The following is a 20,792-nucleotide window of genomic DNA, read 5'->3' as shown; positions in this document are numbered from 1 at the left end:
ACGGTCATTAAGTCACTAAGGATTATTTTCTGATTATCTTGTTATTATAACGTCATATTACCTCAGAAAAAGTTCTTAGTATTCACCCAGTTTACTACTGTAAGTTGTATACTAATATGGCATGAACACTATATGAATAAAGAAACACTGTTCGATGCTCGAAAAGAAATGAGTTCTGGTAATTCTACACATTAGTTACTGTTCATGGTAGAAGGTCAATATCATGTGAGGTAAACTAAGTCTACACGTAATGATATATTCTGTGAACGTTAAATATTTGGGATTTGCACTTCGATAAATTCACTCGTATTATATTCTGTAATGTCTCTAGAATTAGACCGTAGTCGCGACGTGATATACTAAATACAGTGCGACGTCTTTATAATTTTGTCGGCAATATAACTTCGTATTCCGGAAACGCGACGGCAAGTACTTTCACCGTGACTGCGCGGACATACTGTACGAGTGTCGGTCGCTCCTCTGTCTCACTCACACACATCTGTGTACTCGTCCTTGTACTGCTCTGCTCTGATTGTTAGCCTTGACATATATACTGGCGCTGGGAGGGGTGGTATCTCTTGGCCATGTGACCGTGAGTGCGTAATTTTCTTAGATTTTAAATTATTATAACTCAACAACCATGGGATGGATTAATTTGAAATTCACAGGGATTAACTTTTATGACGTCCGCTACAATTCAGCGTTTGTCCCGTTGAAATTGGTTCAGGCGTTGAAAAGCTTGCGAAAAGAAAATTATTTTCGAGAAATATCTGTAGGGGAGGTGAACTTCGAACGACAGGTGACGTCACTTGACTCCGCCTAGTGCACTCGTGGAGTCTGGCACATGCTGGAACATTCCTTTACTTAGATGTTCGTACGTCGGACGGATATTTTATGCTGGAATGACGTTTCTTTCGATTGATATGGACCAGGACCTAGGCTTTCCTGGTACATCTTCCCCTTGGTTGGACGAAAAGAAAATACTCAGGATTTTCTTTTCCAGGCTTTACTCTTCCTGTGATACATATTGTTTTAAATTGGCTCTCTGGAATTGGATATAGCTTCTTCTGATAAGGAGACAAGTCATTTTCATCAAGATGATATTCGTAGCCAGCTATCTCTCCAGGCTTGTCATCGAACACACTTGCAAATTTTTGTAGAACATCATTTTTGGCCTCCTCCAATTTTAATTTAATTTCCGGGTCTTCAACCACGCTGGCTATTGATATTATATAATCCGGATATATGATGGAGTTCTCATTGAATAGGGACTCTGCATCGTCCTCACTTTTGTCACCCTTTCTACATTCTGCTACGGCTGGCGCAACCTCGCTTACAGCGGGCTTAATTATGTCACCACCGGCTTCTTGTCCGACTCGTTGGCTGAATGGTCACCGTACTGGCCTTCTGTTCAGAGGGTCCCGGGTTCGATTCCCGGCCGGGTCGGGGATTTTAACCTTAATTGGTTAATTGCAGTGGCTCGGGGGCTGGGTGTTTGTGCTGTCCCCAACATCCCTGCAACTCACACACCACACCTAACACTATCCTCCACTACAATAACACGCAGTTACCTACACATGGCAGATGCCGCCCACCCTCATCGGAGGGTCTGCCTTACAAGGGCTGCACTCGGCTAGAAATAGCCACACGAAATTAAATTTACCGGCTTCTTCAAAACGGGCTCCATTCTCTTGAACTTCCAGGTCGCTTGGTCCTACCAGCTGTAGTCCTACTGAATTATTCTTTAATCTTACGAGGTTGGCATCATAATCAATGGTTCCTTTGTATTTGATCATAAAATCTGATCCACGTATTAAATTGAAGTCAAGACGTGATACTGCCAAAAATATGTGTTCGAATGACTGACTGTTAATTTCAAACTCTAAAAATGCCTGGGATTTACACTTAACAACTTTATCAGGAACTATCCCTCTTACTTTGATCTGAGCTGCAGGCAATAACAAAACATTGTTCTGATTTTTAAGTGAGTCTACAAGCCTATCAGAAATTAAAGAAGCTTGCGCTCCAAAATCGATGAGCGTAATCACCTGTAGGTTGCCTGTGCGTACTGTTATGACAGGTAACGAACGTGTAATGATTGCCTTGGTGTTTGTGCGTCGGAATCGTCAGTGTGCCAGTAATCGATAACAGCAGTACAATCGTTTGTATTCTCGTCCTCATCGTGTTCTGTAGTCAATCTCCCTATTGTGAGATCGGCGTTTTTTATAGCACCTGTTGATTCAGGATCAGGTGATCTTTGTTCACTTGGTCCGAATTGACGTTGGTATTCCAGGGATGTGGCTCCAAGCTCATCAGGATTACGATTTCTCTCCCTGACGTATTCCCGTGTATCCTTCCATCTACTTTCGAGTTCTCGTCGTCTGGGCTCACGATTTCCTTCAGGAGTGCTTTCACGCTGTCTCCATAAATTCCTAGGTTGGTAAGGGTGTCTATCCTGATTCCTCTGACGTCTAAAATTCCGGAATCTGGTTGGGTTGGTAGGGCTTAATCTGCCTTCTTCACGTGTCCTGGGTTCCTCTCTCTCTGGCGGTTTTATTTCCGCAGAGTTCGTATTTATTTCTCGACTCCTGTTAGTTATCGGACTAGATTGGATATTAGCCGTATCTATCCTGCGCAAAGTAGCGTCGAAATGTTCCCATGTTTTAATGTTGGCAGCGACTAGTATCTCTTGAACATGAGGCGGATATTGAAGTGTCAGGATCTGAATGAGTTCGATATCTGTCAAAGGTGGATCTAAAAATTGTAATTTCTTTAATTGCATTAAACAATAATCTGAATATCGGGAAGTATTGACTGAAGTACTGTATTTACTAGAGTAGAGTTGCATCTTGACGAGGTGTTGTCTTTCAGAATCCCAAAAGCGTTTCAGAAGTGCCTTTTTAAAGTCGTCATAGTTTTTAAAGTTGCTCTTAAAAGCTATGAACCATGACAAGGCTCGTCCTTCTAGAAGCTTGGATACTACTCTAAGTTTTCTATCGTCATCTACCCTATTCTCTTCCAGGTAATCGTCGACATTTAACAAAAATTCTCGTGCAGTATACTCGTCACGTCCTGAAAATTTGACTGGTTTGTCATCTGGTACTTTAATGAGGGTTGTTATGTTGTGTACTTCCCTCGAAGAACCAGGGATTGTGACGTCAGTCGTATGTTCTTTGAGTTTAATTTGATTCAATTCTTCAGACAAGTTTTAAATTTTGGAATTAATTGAGGCGTCTAAATCTGTTATTTAATTTCTCAAGTCAGTTTTAATGACTTGTACGTCTTTACAGAAAGCAGCTATCTGGGTATTCGTGCTGTCTAGCTGTCCTGTAATACGCTTGTCGAGTTCTCCTTGCGTGCTCTTAATTAATCCTATCTCGTTTCGTAATTTGCCCACGTCGTTCTTTAATGCATCTCGCAAGTTTTCCTGCACCTGAGCTAGCTTTACTTGAGCTTGTGAGATGTTACCATGGGATTCTTGAAATTCAGTCCGTAAATCTTTGAGTTCGGTGGAAAATGCTTGAACGGAAGGAAGAACATTTCTAAGATCTTTGTCTAAAGACTTGACGACCTCTGTCTTTATTTCTTCCTTGATGGACTCTAAGTTTTCAACAAACTGTTCCCGCATGTTTTTCAATGTGGCTTCGACTTGTGCACTAGAATCAGTAAGTTTCTTTTCGAGGCGAGTTCCAGCTTCACAGAATCGTTGCTCGATAAGGGCACTGGATTCAGTGAGCCTTTTATTAATGACTTTATCGGCCTCTGCAAACTTAGTGTTCAAGGTCCTGTGAATTTTAGAAGTTAAGTCTTCGACCTTGCTGCTTGACTCATTTAACTGCGTTTGCAGTTGTGTATTAGAATTTATTATTTGAGCCTGCAATTGGGAATTAGAGTCAACTATCTATGACTGTAGTGCGGTTATTTGTGTATTCATTTGAGTCTTCAATTGGTTATTAGACTCTACCATTTGCGTATTAACTCGATCTATTTGCGTGTTCATTTTTTGCTATCTGGCTGTTAGACCTACCGATCTTAGCATTCTGATCATTAATGCTAAGCCAAAGAGCTTCGATTGCTGCAAGTAAGTTGTCTATGTTTCCGGAATATTCGAATAAGTCAAATACAACAAGTTCTTCGTGTTCGTAATAGTTGCAGTCGAATCCTGTACTCAAATTGCAATTTATTATGACTTGAATCGAACCCTGAATGTTGCGGTTATATCTATTATTACTGGCGCATCATCTATTATTATGGCACGGCTCCAAATCGAGCCCCACGTTGGGCTCAATCTATTATATATTCTATCCTCTCTGTACCAGGAAAAGTTCTTGGGTAAAGGGCATGAGTAGGACCTCAGGGAGTGGAACTTGGTTTTGGAGCCGATACAGAGTGGGATAGACTCGCAGAGCGAATAATAGATGGTTATACATTTTTTTAAAACAATTTATTGATTCTTCACCCTGCAATATGATTATTGGACTCAAATCTGGCATTGGAATTAAAAGTTTAAACGTAATCTTCTCGAATTCTGTTCATGAAAATTAAATAAATATCACTGATTCCAAAGTCTTTCATATGTGAGAATTAGATTTCCACCTAAAGTCTTTCTAAATATGAGCACACACTTGTAACTGCAAATTGACATGAGAAATTAAATTTCTGTTAAAAGTTTTCAGTTTTTCAGTTTGTAAACGTTGATGTATAGCACACTAGAAAAGCCTAAAGTCTTTCTATGAGATATGAAAATTAAATTTGAAAATTAAATTAATCACAAAAGAAGAATTTCTGAGAAATTATGAGAACTCTGAAATATTTGTTCACACGCGGCACTGAAGTTTCCACTGTTCAAAATTCATGAGAAGATTTTAGTCAGTTTGTTACTACTCACTTAATGAAAGAAATGTTGCTACAAATGTTGAAGGATGGACATCTAGAATGTTCCGTGGAGAATCAGGATCAGCGATGTTCCCTTAACACACCATGTTGACGTCCACCGATGAGGTGATGATAGCTGGAACTGGATCGTGTAGAATTGCAGCTCGTTAAGGTGATTTTGCGCACACGGAAAATTCACTTGGTGCGAGTAGTTATCACTGACACTGTCATTTACTGTTGAACACAGTTTATGGTGTAATTGAACTTTAAGACGTTAAATGAATAATCACAGTCCTTTCTGTATGAAATACTATTTAAAGTCGTTACTGAAAACGTCCATAATGACACAGTTCACACTTGAAAAAGCACAGTCTATAATCACAGTCTTTGAACACGGTCATTAAGTCACTAAGGATTATTTTCTGATTATCTTGTTATTATAACGTCATATTACCTCAGAAAAAGTTCTTAGTATTCACCCAGTTTACTACTGTAAGTTGTATACTAATATGGCATTAACACTATATAAATAAAGGGACACAGTTCGATGCTCGAAAAGAAATGAGTTCTGGTAATTCTACACATTAGTTACTGTTCGTGGTAGAAGGTCAATATCATGTGAGGTAAACTAAGTCTACACGTAATGATATATTCTGTGAACGTCAAATATTTGGGATTTGCACTTCAATAAATTCACTCGTATTATATTCTCAAATGTCTCTAGAATTAGACCGTAGTCGCGACGTGATATACTAAATACAGTGCGACGTCTTTATAATTTTGTCGGCAATATAACTTCGTATTCCGGAAACGCGACGGCAAGTACTTTCACCGTGACTGCGCGGACATACTGTACGAGTGTCGGTCGCTCCTCTGTCTCACTCACACACATCTGTGTACTCGTCCTTGTACTGCTCTGCTCTGATTGTTAGCCTTGACATATATACTGGCGCTGGGAGGGGTGGTATCTCTTGGCCATGTGACCGTGAGTGCGTAATGTTCTTAGACTTTAAATTATTATAACTCAACAACCATGGGATGGATTAATTTGAAATTCACAGGGATTAACTTTTATGACGTCCGCTACAATTCAGCGTTTGTCCCGTTGAAATTGGTTCAGGCGTTGAAAAGCTTGCGAAAAGAAAATTATTTTCGAGAAATATCTGTAGGGGAGGTGAACTTCGAACGACAGGTGACGTCACCTGACTCCGCCTAGTGCACTCGTGGAGTCTGGCACATGCTAGAACATTCCTTTACTTAGATGTTCGTACGTCGGACGGATATTTTATGCTGGAATGACGTTTCTTTCGATTGATATGGACCAGGACCTAGGCTTTGCTGGTACAATATATATATAAACAGCATTTTTTATGTAGCGTAAACTTGTCAGTGATAGAGAGTTTAGTGATAACATGAAACAGTAATGACAAAAATAAATATATATACAAGTATTAATATACTGAAAACTTACGTACTTATCTAGACTGCCGATGTTAATTCCGTTGTCACCAAACACTATTCCAGGACTGCGGTCATGGAAAGTTTTTGGCGAGCACGCTGCGCGTGGAGAGGGGAGGGCAAGAATGGGAGGGGCCTTGTAGAGCGATGTGGATCTTTCCTATTGAATAATTAAATCGAGTATACTGTACAGCGGAGAAGGGAGAGAGAAGTAGGGCGGAGCGGCTGGAGCGCTGTGGAACCTTCCATCAACATTGGAGAGGGGAGGGAGGTTATTGACCTACTTCATGTTAAATGTACATTTATGTACTATGGATGAATGCAAATTAATAACTTAGGTGAATAAAGTAAGGAACGGTATTCTTCTTCTTCTTCTTATTATTATTATTATAAACGCAATTTAATGAGTAGGTGTTGCCAGATATATGTGAGTAGAGCGAATAGGGGAGATTATTTAAATGTAAATGCTCATTCAGGTTATTTGCATTAGCATTTTTTGCGACGTAAACATCTATTGCTTCTTTTATATTCAAAGATTTACTTTTATTTTCGAAGTGTAACATTTTTAGATCGGATGTGATGTCTGTGAAATGGTGCGAACAGTCGTAGATGTGCTCCCCGAAGGCTGAATGCCGATTATATCTGATCGCGTATTTGTGTTCTTTGTATCTTGTACGGAAATTACATTTTGTTTGACCTATATATGTGGCATTGCAGTTAGGTTCTTGGCACTTGAGTTCATATATTCCTGACTTTGAGAAAGGGTCCTTTTTGTTTAGGTTGCACCTGCTGATGTGTCTCTTTAGTGTGTTATTCGTTCGAAAGGCTACTTTACACCTTGTTTCTTGAAAATGTTAGCTACTTTATTATATATGCATATGACGTCATCCACGTATCTGCTCCAATGTAAGATTCCTTTCGAAAGCTGGCCCATTAAGATGTTTTCGAAGTTATTCAGAAAAATGTTTGCTATTATACCTGATAACGGTGAGCCCATGGCTAATCCTTCTTTTTGGCAATATATTTTGTTGTTGAATGCAAAGCAATTTTGGTGTAGTGTTGTTCTAAGAAGGTTAATAACTTCTTTGGTTTCTTGTAGAGAGGTGTTTTCTTTACGAAGTTTTTCGATAATTTTAATGGCATCTATTGGTATGTTGGTGTACATGTTAGTGATGTCAAAGGATATCATACGTGTGCTCTCTGTTATTTTAAGTTTATTTAGGTCTTTAAGTAGTTCTAGGCTGTTTTTAATTGATCTGTCTCCTTTAAGTGAAATTTTCTCTTTTAGAATTAGGTTCAGTTGTTTGCTAAAATTGTAACTTGGCGCATCTTTAAAATTTACTAGTAGTCTAATGGGACACGGCTCTTTGTGTATTTTGGGCAGGGCTCTTAGTGTGGGGAGTTTAGGATTTTTGATGGTGAGGCTTTCTTTTCATTGGTTTGTGAAAACGAAGACCGTTTTCTTGATAGCTTGCTTTATTTGTAGGGTCGCGTTGCAGTTCTTGTATACCGCTGTTGTTGATAAATACTATCGTTTTTTCTATGTAATCGTCTTCCTTCATTATGTGTTACCTTTATCCGCTTTCGTGATGATAAGGTTGTCGTTTTTAATTTTGTTCTTAACTGTTTTCAATGCCAAGTATTGTGTGGCGTAATTCGGTTGTTTGGTGAAATTTTCAGGTGCAATTATTTTTATGGCTTCGTAGGTGGCTATGTTTTTTATTATTTCTCTTTGTGGAGAGGGTATTTTGTTGCAAGCAATTTCTAAGTTAGTGATGAGCTGTTTTATGTTGTTTTCGTTATGACGTTCCTGGCAGTTGAATTTGAGACCTTTCTCTAGCAGATTTATTTCATTCTTTGAAAAGGTAGTGTCTGATCTGTTAATTCATCTAGGGTGAAAATTCGCGAGTTTGTTGTGCTTAGCGTTTTCTGGATTTTCCTGTTTAATCATTAGGTTACGTATTTTATTGTCAATGACCTTCTGTTTCTGGATTGCTTCCTTTTTAATGTAATCGTGTAAAAAGTTGAAGTAGGACGTCCATTGTGTGTGGTGCCGGAAGTAGCTTAAGTTTAAACGGATGTGTAGAATTTGTTTATTGATTTCCTGTTTCTTTATGTACGCGAATTTGAGTTCGTTTCTGATCCATAGTAATTGTGACTGAGATGTTGATATTTTAGCCGAAGTTGTTGTGGGTTTAGCTTTTATGGGCATGTACTTAGGAACGAGCTTCAATTCTGGACATTTATTATTGAAAGTAATTGATTTGTCAATATTCATGATTTTGATTTTAAGTGATTTGAGGTTGTTGGCTTCGTAATTTGCTGACTGGCCGAATTAAGTGATTTGATAGAATCTGAGGATGATCTTGTAGAACGAAACATGTCATTCTTTGTATGTTAGTGTGTATTTTACAGGTATGTTCATAGTGTTATAATTTACATTGTATTTGCTGTGTGTTTGACAGACTGAAAAGCCTTTGTTACATTTAACTGGCGGAACTACTTCGTCAAATTATCTATCTAGGAATCTCCGTATCTCCCAATCCCAAACCCCTCCGCTGTTGAAGGACCAATGTACAAAATTTGACGTCACCGAAATCCAGGCTATGCTGACGGAAATGAAACCAGGGAAAGCCACCAGTCCTGCTTATCTTACGGCAGAGTTTTGTTTCTCTCAATGGGGGGATGTAGCAGTGTGGCTAAAGCAAGCTTTCCAATCATTAAATCAAAAAAAGGTCCAAACCAACAAATTGGTAATGGAGTATCCATTCAAAAATAAGGGATGCCCTGCGATTTCAAATTACCGCCAATCATGCTTTTGAACCACGTAATGACAGATTTCACACAAATCTTCCACAAAAGGATTAGCGATTTAGCCCAACATACAACAGGCCAAACTGGATTTTTGTAAAACTGTGGTGCAACAGGAGCAACCCACACTGCATGGCTATTATTTGAGAAACAGTGTGAAAACAATAACAGGCTTCATCACGACTTTCTGTACCCTGAGAAGAACTTCCATCGGGTACCTCATAAGCTTATCAGTCAGCGCTATAAGAACATGGCATTCCAGAGCATCTTGCTGAGAGGGTATAATTGCTCTCCGAAGAACCAAGGAGTTATGTTCAAGCTGCCGCAGTAGCGTCTGATGACTTCCGCATAATTGCAGAATTCCACCAAGGCCATGCCTTATCACCACTGCTGATCATTCTTGTGACTGACACCATTACATCAGACATGCACAGTCCAATACCATGGACATTTCTCTATGCAAATGATATAATTCTGGCTGCAGACAATAGGGGCCGAAAAGAAGACTGGAACAATCGACTTAAGCAATATGTCCCACGCTTCAACAAAAAGAAGACAGAATACCTGACATTACATCGTCGAGAAGTTGGAGCAATGCATGTTGACAGTGAATGTATAGCACGAGTATCTTGGTTCCGCAATCTCTGATGAAGGCCGACTTTACTGAAGAGGTCAACTTACGGATATACAAAGCCTGGCCGAATTTGAGAATGACAACGTGCGCCCTTGCGATGCTCAGATGAAGGACCATCTGAAATCTAAGATCTACTGAACTGTTATTCATTGTGTGGTTTTCTACAGCAATGAATGCTGGCCAGTTAAAGAGGAGGTACAGTGCCAAATAAGCATCATGGATACAATGATGCTTAGGTGGAAGGCTGGCATAACTAGAGCTGGATCACATTTCAAATGATGTTTTAAGAAAATATTTTGGTATTGCACTGATCCAGAAGAAAATTGAGGAAAGGCCTGTGCACTGGTTTGGGCATGTGTTGATTGCAGAGGACAATATATTGGGACAGTCAGAATATACACAGATAGTCGGTGAAAAGAGGCGCAAGGGACGAACAAGAGAGCATAAGACAGATAAAGTGCAGAACGACCTGAAAGCTAGGAGACTACATACAGACATGGCCCGAGACTGAACTAACTGGAGACAATGAATCACAACAATGGACCAGGCAGGGCTAACACTAAAGAAGCAGAATAACAAGAAGCAGACTGATGAATATTCTGTTATAAAAATGGGATACAATGGATATTTTACATATCCTGTCATTTAACTTCCTGTGTCTCAATTCTCTCTCCTAAAGCCTTTGTCCTATACCAATAAAGCATTATTTTTGCAAAATAGTATTTGAAGGACAGAACGCTTCTGGATCTCATGTTTAAGTAACTCCTAAAAATGCATTATAAATAAAAATATATAACTCAACAAAATAAAAATTTCAGGATTATCTGTGTTAATCGGGAGTGACAGATTGAATATCCGGTAAAATTTTTACTAGTATCCACAAGTGAGGAGTTCGTAAGTGAAATATAGCCTGAATGGAATTTTGCAATTCATATTTCTGCTTACATCAGTCGCAGATGGCAGACGACCATAATAATTGTTATTTTCACCCCGATCATGTCTATAAATATGAAAACGATGGAGGAGTTGCACAAAGTGGTCAGCTCAGGGCCATATGACACTCTACAAGAGGAAGGAAACCGCATCACTAATTATTTAACACAGGGTGATGTGTCTCTCCACAAATGGCAGGTAATCTCATCACTAATTGGTAAGATCAGAAATATGTGTCTTTGCACAAGTCAGCAATTAGGAATTTATGAATATTAAAACCTCTTCTTATGTAATTCAGTACCAAATTGACACGGTAATTCTCTTAGACATTTTAAAAGAAGTCATTTAAGTTGCTGCGTGATATTTGTAGACTGCTGAAATGAGAATCAGTATAACATAGTGCCTGAGGTAAGATCAAAGTGGGAAGCAGTAGATAAGATCTGGCCGATTGAATCCTACAGAAGCATCTAAAATCTACGATATACAATGGACTAAGCTACATAGACAATGGACTGCCCTATGCCATGGAAAAAGGAATACACACAAAAGGCCTTTGCTGGTTTGAGAGTGTCTCTGCACAAGACATGTTTAGGAAGAAGAAAGCTAATATAAACTCCATCCAAAAATAGAAACATGCATTTAGTGTGTGAAAAGTATTTATAAGCAACATTTATATGGTGATCATAATACAAGATTGTACTGTAAAGTAGCCTATTGTGTCCTATTAGTCAAGAATTGCAAAGAGCAAAATTTGAACCTCAAAGAGTTAACGAATTTGAGCAATTCTCAGTTGTGTGCATGGTTCTACTCTGACTAATGAGAGAGTGTAAGCAGGTACTGGGTAGTTCTGAGGACTGAAATGAATATTTCTTGCCTTTAGTTGTGAATGTAGAGTAGGAACATGTCAATGCATCACGTAACAGAAGACATGACTCTAACCACCTACAAAATCAAATAAAACTTTCAGAATTCATAGTTTCCATCACAAATCATGTTTGTGAGTCAAACCTTAGGCTATGGCGAGCAATTGCAGGACCTGCCGATACAAGGGCTCGGTTAAGAGCACCAATCCAAGATTATACAATTATTTTCCAGGGATTATCAAAGATCGTTTCACATAGTAGCCAGCAAAGGTAACCTACAGTTCAAAAATCACTACTGCATTAAATGTTTGAAAACAGGATATGCACTTGTGCTACTTTGTAACATCAGTGATTAAGATAACAATTTTGAAATAATATCATTACCTAATTATTTATCTAACTTTACGAGATAATAAATTCACTTACTTGAAGAATTTGGAATTTTTTAGGGAACCTGCACAAATTTGAAACTTCACTTGTAGCTGCCCATTTTATTAGTTTATACTAATTGCGTAAATGTGTTTGCAATCAACACACTACAAGCACTTGACTAAAATGAAAAGTGGGAATTGGTGACAATCAGCAAGTGTGAGCACAACACTGGAGCAAACAAATTCAATACCGGGTACCAAAACTTTTAATGCTTACAACAATGTGGAAGTACTGCTTGATAACTATGATATCTAAGATGTAGCACTATCGATCTGAACATTTCATTACTACAAAACATTATCTGCTTATGCATCCACAAATGGAGGAATCTGACTTAACACACAAGAGAACAGAAAAGGAATCTAACCAAATAAATAATTTAAAATGACATATTTAATTTATCGCACTAATGAACTCAGCCAGCATTATACTGATTAACTAGCAAATGTACCCGTGCTTCGCTATGGTATTCTACAATGTATACGGATATCAAAGTAAATTGCTGCACATGAAGTGAATAAAAAATTTTAATTGCATGTCCCTTGGCGTTATCCGACAAAAAGCATAGGGCGGTCCGCAGACGTTGTTTCCAACGTGAAGTGCGAGTTGCAGAGTTGTGATGATAACGACAGGTCGACTTGACTGCCGCAATTCCCTATGCGTAACGTCAGTCACATTTTGATGGGTAAATTTGTTTATAATCGGGAGCACCTACACATAATGATAAAGAGAACCTGGTAAAGGAGTTAAAAAAAAAAAATGCACGCTCAGTTGCCTTCTGCTAGTCACATCAAGAAGGGAATTATGCATTACAGTGGTACACAGGCATTGGAGAACTACCCCACTCCTATTGCTAGTTAAATCAATCGATACTGATCTGCACGTAGGTCAGATTCCCTATCTGTTGTTTTCCTAGCCTTTTCCTAAACGATTTGAAAGAAATTGGAAATTAATTGAACATCTCCCTTGGTAAGTTATTCCAATCCCTCACTCCCCTTCCTATAAATGAATTCCAACTTTATCTTCATATTGTGATCTTTCCTACTTTTATAAACACCACTCAAAGTTATTCATCTACTAATGTCATTCCATGCCATCTCTCCGCTCACAGCTTGGAACATACCACTTAGTCAAGCAGCTCTTCTTCTTTCCCTCAATTCTTCCCAGCCCAAACTTTGCAACATTTTTATAACACTACTCTTTTGTCGGAAATCACCCAGAAAAAATCGAGCTGCTTTTCTTTGGATTTTTTTCCAGTTCTTGAATCAGGTAATCCTGGTCAGGGTCCCATACACTTGAACCATACTCTAGTTGGGGTCGTACTAGAGACATATATGCCCTCTCCTTTATATCTTTACTATAACCCCTAAACACCCTCATAACCATGTACAGAGATTTGTACATTTATTTACAATCCCATGTATGTGATTACCCCAATGAAGATCTTTCCTATCGTGGCCATAAGACCTATCTGTATTGGTGCGACGTAGAGCCCCTAGCAAAAAAAAAAGATCTTTCCTTATATTAACACCTAGATACTTACAATGATCCCCAAAAGGAACTTTCACCCCATCAACGCAGTAATTAAAACAGAGAGAACTTTCCCTATTTGTGAGACTCACAACCTGACTTTTAACCACGTTTACTAACATACCATTGCCTGCTGTCCATCTCATAACATTTTTGATGTCACGTTGCAGTTGCTCACAATCTTGTAACTTATTTATTACTCTATACAGAATAACATCATCTGCAAAAAGCCTTACCTCTGATTCCACTCCTTAATCATATCATTTATATATATAAGAAAACATAAAGGTCCAATAATAATGACTTGAGGAAATCCCCTCTTAATTATTACAGGGTCACATAAAGCTTCACCTACTCTTAATTATATGAGATCTGTTTTCTAGAAATATAGCAACCCATTCAGTCATTCTTTTGTCTAGTCCAATTGCACTCATTTTTGCCAGTAGTCTACCATGATCCACCCTATCAAATGCTTTAGACAGGTCAATCGCGATACAGTCTATTTGACCTCCTGAATCCAAGATATCTGGAATACTACAAGTTGAGCTTCAGTGGAATAACCTTCCTTAAAACCGACCTGCCTTCTATCGAACCAGTTATTAATTTCACAAATATAATCAGAAAGAATGCCGTCCCAAAGCTTACATACAATGCATGTCAAACTTACTGGCCTGTAATTTTCAGCTTTATGTCTATCACCCTTTCCTTTATACACAGGCACTACTATAGCAACTCTCCACTCATCTGGTATAGCTCCTCCAACCAAACAATAATCAAATAAGTACTTCAGATACGGTACTATATCTCAACCCATTGTCTTTAGTGTATCCCCAGAAATCTTATCAATTCCAGCTGCTTTTCTATTTTTTCAACTTTTGTACCTTATTGTAAATGTCATTGTTATCATATGTAAATTTTAATACTTCTTTAGCCTTAGTCTCCTTCTTTATTTGGACATTATCCATGTAACCAACAATCTTTACATACTGCTGACTGAATACTTCTGCCTTTTGAATATTCTCACATACACACTCCCCTTGTTCATTAATTATTCCTGGAATGTCCTTCTTGGAACCTGTTTCTGCCTTAAAATACCTATAAAAACCCTTCCATTTTTCTACTAAAATTTGTATGACTGCCAATTATGTTTGCCATCATGTTATCCTTAGCTGCCTTCAATTTTCTAGTAAGTTCCTTCAATTTCTCCTTACTTCCACAGCCATTCCTAGCTCTATTTCGTCGATATGTGGAGTACTGATTACAACAGCAGACGCCCTCCTGCTGAGAGTCACTACTGATTTATAAAGTATTAATTACAATGTAAGACACACCCCTTTCTAGATCACCACAAATCGGCTTAAATTAATAAATGTAGATCGACATACAGAAGTATATGCATGTTCACCTTCAGTTACAGAATGACTGCTGCTAAACGGTGTATTCATATTGGAAAAACGGATTGTATAAAAATATGATTCTGGCCTCATTTAGCTATCTAAATGGCTGGCCTTATGATATTTCCTCGTATCTCATCTATTAAAGGCAAGATTATTTTAGAATCGTTCAATAGGGCGAAATTTGTGTAAGGTTTTCACACAGTGAATTACTTTTCAGATACTTATGCGACAGCTTCAAACATAGAATTTGGCTGGGTGGGCCAATATTCATGTACAATTTGATGATCCCATCTTTCCTATAACTGACTCAAATCATCAATTATATGTGTACAAAGTGCAAAATTTAGGTAAATCCAGAAATAGAGACAAATTTAACATAAGGGATAGAGATACTACAAAAAGTCATAGGACCAAAGTTGTAGATCACTCCAAATTGAACAGAGATTGTGCCATCCGTTTTGTGATGCAACTTACCATTTAGCCACCAAATACTTCAAAAGGAAGGTCTGCACCATCATAAAATTGCCTCCATATTCCGATATTTTGGGGGGGTTAAAAAATAAATTTTTTAAACATCTCGTAAAATTTCCATCGGTTACAGGCAAAGAGTTATAATTTTGCCAAATTTCTATTTTCTAACTCGTCTGGGAGGTTGTGGTGCCATCTTGATATGGGGGAGGGGGTTAAACATTAGGACTTTCAGGAAACTTTTAAGCTCATGAAACCTATAGTTTATCGTTCAGGATAAATATCACCGACTGTGTTCCTATGCAGATTTGAAAATCCCAACGTGTCCCTCTCAGAGAATTTTGAGAATTTTCGATTTTTCTAGGGATCCTGAAGTCATCAGTTTGTCTGCTACCAAGTTTTAAGTTTTTAAGATGCCTAGAATGGTCTCATTAATTCACGTCTGTATTCATTTTTATGCCTTAATTTATATATATATAGTACAGTATATATAGATCGGGCCAAACTGACTTCAATTTATTAATATGGATTATATATTTCACCCGCTTCCGAAGTGGTTCTAGGGGCGTCTTACTCCCACAGTATGTTTTCCAGGTAGAAAGTCATACTTGAAAGTCATACTGGAACGAACACACATCTATTACCTTGGGCATTCTTGGCCATTTATTTTTTCACCCTTTCTCAGCCTCTATGCCAAAGGGGGGCATTTTTGAAACTGGACTTAAAAAATCCGGAATGTTACTATTCACCTCAGCGACCTGGAAATCTATGGATTAGGCAGAATATTCAATTATTATTATATCTCACTTCCCCCAAAAGGTGGTTAAACACTGAGTTTTAAAAATCGGGAGTGTTGCTATTCATCTCAGCGACCCCAAAAACTATGGCTTCGACACTATTTTCAATTATTTTAAAATCTGAATCCCCTCACCCCCACCAGAAAGGGGGATGAACTTGGACTCGTAAAATATCCGGAGTCTCACCATTCATCTCAACGACACGGACAACTATGGAGTCAACATTATTTTCGTTTATTTTTATATATCACTCTCCAATTGCCACCCTCCACGAAGGGGGCTGAACTTTAAAAAATTCCGGAGTGCCATTATTCATCTCAGTGACCCCGAAAAGTATGGATTCGACACTAATTTTGATTATTTTATATCACAGCCCCTTCGCGCCCCCCACTGCCCGTAAGGGTTCCTGCGGTGTCCTACCCCCACGTGGTTTGTCTCCTGATACTAACATTTCGAAGTGTACAATTCACCTCGGCAAAATCGAAAACTATGTATTCGACACTATTTTTGATTAATTTTATATATCACTCCCCCCTCGCTCCCGATCCCAAAGGGGGATGAACTTCAGCTTATAAATAACCGGAGTCTCACTATTCATCTCAGCAACCCTGACAACTATGGATATGACACTTTCGATTATTTTTATATATCATTCTCCCATCTCCTCCACTATGAAGGGGGCTCAAATTGGACTTTAAAAATTTCCGGAGTGTCACTATTCACCTCAGCAACCCCCAAAAATATGGATTCGACACTACATTTGATGATTTGTGTAACTCAGCACCTCGCCCCTAATGTTTCCTGGGGTGTATTACCCCCACGTGGTTTGTCTCCTGATACTAAAAAAACGAAGCATACAATTAACCCCGGCGACCCCGAAAACTATACATATTCGACACTATTTTCTATTTATTTTATATATCACTCCCCCCTCGCCCCCACCCCAAAAGGGGAAGAACTTATAAAATATCCGGAGTCTCACTATTCATCTCAGCGACCCCGACAACTATGCATTCGACACTCTTTTCGATTATTTTCATGTAACACTCTCCCATCGCCCCCTACTACTAAGGGGGCTCTAAGTTGGACTTAAAAAAATTCCGGAGTGTGACTATTCATCTCAGCGACCACGAAACGTATGGATTCGACACTATTTTCATTTATTTGTATATATGACCCCCTTGCCCACCCTGCCCCTAAGTTTTCCTGGGCTGTCTTACCCCCACGTGGTTCGTCTCCTGATACTAAAAATCCGGAGTGTTCAATTCACCTCGACGACCCAAAAACTATGTATTTGTCACTGTTATCAATTATTTTTTACCTGACCCACTAACCCCCCAACCCTAAGGGGGCTAGAGGTGGCTTAACCCACAGTGCTCGTCTCCAGATAGCAAAGAATAAGTTTCAAAATTTGACTGAAATTGCGCCAGTGGTTTAGGAGGAGGTGTGTCATTTACACACATACATCCATCATCAGTCCCCCCTCCCCCCCCATCCAAATGTGAGCAGAAATTTGACTTTTAAAAATCGGGAGTGCCACTATTCACCTCAGTGACACCAAAAGCTATGGATTCCACACTATTTTCGATTATGTTCTTACCTGAACCCCATAACCCCTCCCCTAAGGGGGCTAGTGGTGGCTTCCCCCACAGTGCTCTCTTCAGATGGCAAATAATATGTGTTCAAAATTGATTGAAATTGCTCCAGTGGTTTAGGAGGAGGTGTGTCATTTACACACATACATCCATCATCAGGCCCCCTAGCCCCCCACCCAAATGGGAGCAGAAATTTGACTTCTAAAAAATCGGGAGTGTCACTATTCACCCCATGAACTATGGATTTGACACTATTTTCGATTAATTTTTTTACCTGACCCCCCTAACCCCCACTCCTAAGGGGGCTAGAGGTGGCTTACCCCCACAGTGCTCATCTCCAGATAGTAAATAATAAGTGTTCAAAATTTGATTCAAATTGCTCCAGTGGTTTAGGAGGAGATGTGTCATTTACATACATACATCCATTTTTATATATAGTAAGATAACATGAAAATTATTACATTAGTTTGAAAATATTATATTGTTTACAATGTTCATCAAACTTAACCATTTTGAATTTGTAGATTTAGTTGATAACCTACAAACATGATTGTTTCTGTGTGTCACTGTTGGTATGAAAGTACACAAATACTGAGAATATATGGGGTTAATAGCTAAAGATGGCATTTCAGATGATAAGAATGTGATGAACAAATGATGTGGTAAAAGTGAAAGGAAGAACACATTTTTCATGGTTGCTTAACGGTATTGTAAACAAATATATTTCAATAATATCTAGGTTTAGCAGAGATTATTTTTGTAGATATATATTCAATAAAACTACAGGACAGAACATTAAATACGATCTTAAAATTTCTGAAGGTTTTAAACAATTTTAACCAATAGAATTTTAAGATACTAGTGTGTAAATGTAACCTTGTAAAGAAAGGATTAAACTGATGAAAATGGGCAGTTTTTGGAGATAAACCAACTGCTACTGGACACAACTGAGAATAGGTACAACATATTCCATATTGTATAGGATCTGGAGTGTACGTACTTTGTTTCTGCTTTGATGTATGGCAACAACTGATCATCAGTATGTTCTTCTATGAATATTTCCTCCTTAATATCATTGGACGTCTGTAAGTAACAAATAAGAAAAGTGAAGGAATAAAAATATATAAGCCTAAACAATAAACAGCTGAGAAAATAAATTTCATAGTGGCAAAAAAGAGTATAATTAATTTATTTCCCATTTAAAATATATAAGAATGGAAAGGAACAATCAAATCAAAATCACTTTAAATGCAAAAGAGGTGTCTACCATGGTGGCAAATGGTACACAAAAATACATTGTCCAGCACTACATTTTAAATGTACAGAGAAGAAGACAATTTCACACAATTCAGCATTATACAATTTACACATTTTTTTTTATTAACACAAAGCTCATCCTTAATAAATTTATATTATTTACAAAATTCTACTTATAATATTGTCTGTATTTACAAACATAATCAACTCATATATAACATGTGGAATTACTTCAAATAATACTTTACAACAGTTATTGGATTAAAATTTACATTACATTAATTTTTTTACCCTCTTTGGAACGTAACTTGCATAACAACCTGCTGTGTCTTAACCTGAGTCCCTTTTGCCACTGCTTCTTGGACAACTGATAAGAGAGAAAAGAACATGAAAAGGAACACACTGTAGGATAGCAGTACACAAGGTAGCATAGAAAAGGAGGAACATTTGTAAATATGTAAATTTAAATTTGCCTACTTATTTGTGAATTTCAGCAGAGTATATGTACACATACATATGGGGATGGAAGCCGTGTATGTGTACATGTACAATTTAAGGAAAATTAATGAATAAATAATAATAATAATAATAATAATAATAATAATAATAATAATTGTTACGGGGATACCGTGGTATACAGAATTGAAATAAAGTGCGGGCATGAATGGGCGGATATACGAAAATCGATAGATTAATTTAAACTCTTAAAGTTGGCAACATTATTTTGGCCATTTAATTTCTTTTCCTGACCTCTCTCTTTTTCCAAATCTTAAATATTCACACTTTGCTGAGCAAATAACAATAGACTAGCAACGAGGCTAGCCCGTAATCTTGTGCGACAAAATTAGAAAAAAGAACAACTATTTACAACATGAGCTTGAAGCACAGCTGCTCCCTTTCAATCAATAGTCAAGGAGACAGCTCTCCCAATTGCTTTTACACCATCAGTAAGAGCATATTTGCTCAACAAATCTAGCTAGGAGACTACTAACCACACATTACACCATTACAGCCTAACTAGACACCATTCAACCTTTACATCAATAACTTTACTAGGAAGAGCACCCTTGCTCCATGAATTTACACCTAAGGATCCCTCTACGAAAATTCACACTTTCAAGGACTATCAAAGGCACACACTACATTTAACAAAGCCAACCGTTTCCACCGATACCAGAGTTTCAACAAGCAGCACACCGTCCGACACATTATCACTCAGTAGCAGTGCCTGCTGCGCTTCCAGTGCCCTATATGGACACCCCCCTTGGACGTTTTGCGGAACAACTCATCAGGGAAGGCGCCCGCCTTCCACGACTCACAGCGGCTCCACCGGTCTTCGTACCCAGAAAGGCATCTCCTCTCATGGACCAGGTAATCAACGATATGCAGGCAACGGGACTCTTGGAACGACAGGAGATCACTAACGCTCACCCTTTATTTCTCGTCACTAAGCCTGACCGCTCCGCACGAGTCATACACGACTTGTCGCGATGGACACAGTATTATAATATTCCAAAGTTCTCTCTTCACAGCCCTGCACGGGCACTTCAACGTATACCTCCCTTTTCACTCATGATAAAAGTGGATTTAAAATCCGGATTTTACCAAGTGCCTCTTCACTACCACCACCGAAGGTTCTACGGTGTATATTACCGAGGACAGTCATATGCCATGACGCGCCTCCCGATGGGGCACACGCTAATCCCATCTATTATGCAAAGGTGGCAATAGCGGTCTCTGGG

The 20,792-nt window shown here is 38.4% G+C and overlaps 1 protein-coding gene across 1 annotated transcript in view; it reads right to left on the bottom strand.

Moving 5' to 3' along the window:
• Positions 1 to 20,792, bottom strand: part of LOC137503077 (uncharacterized) — a 112,108-nt gene that overhangs the window by 55,343 nt on the left and 35,973 nt on the right. The window contains exon 4 of the mRNA XM_068230517.1: positions 18,794 to 18,876. Within this exon, the coding sequence (XP_068086618.1) occupies positions 18,794 to 18,876 (83 nt within the window). The remainder of the gene's footprint in view (positions 1 to 18,793; positions 18,877 to 20,792) is intronic.

This window comes from Anabrus simplex, chromosome X (genome assembly GCF_040414725.1).
Source record: "Anabrus simplex isolate iqAnaSimp1 chromosome X, ASM4041472v1, whole genome shotgun sequence".
In the NCBI taxonomy this organism is placed as follows: Eukaryota; Metazoa; Arthropoda; class Insecta; order Orthoptera; family Tettigoniidae; genus Anabrus; species Anabrus simplex.
The sequence above is the reverse complement of the archived record's forward strand: the minus strand, read 5'-3'. Positions and strand labels throughout refer to the sequence as shown.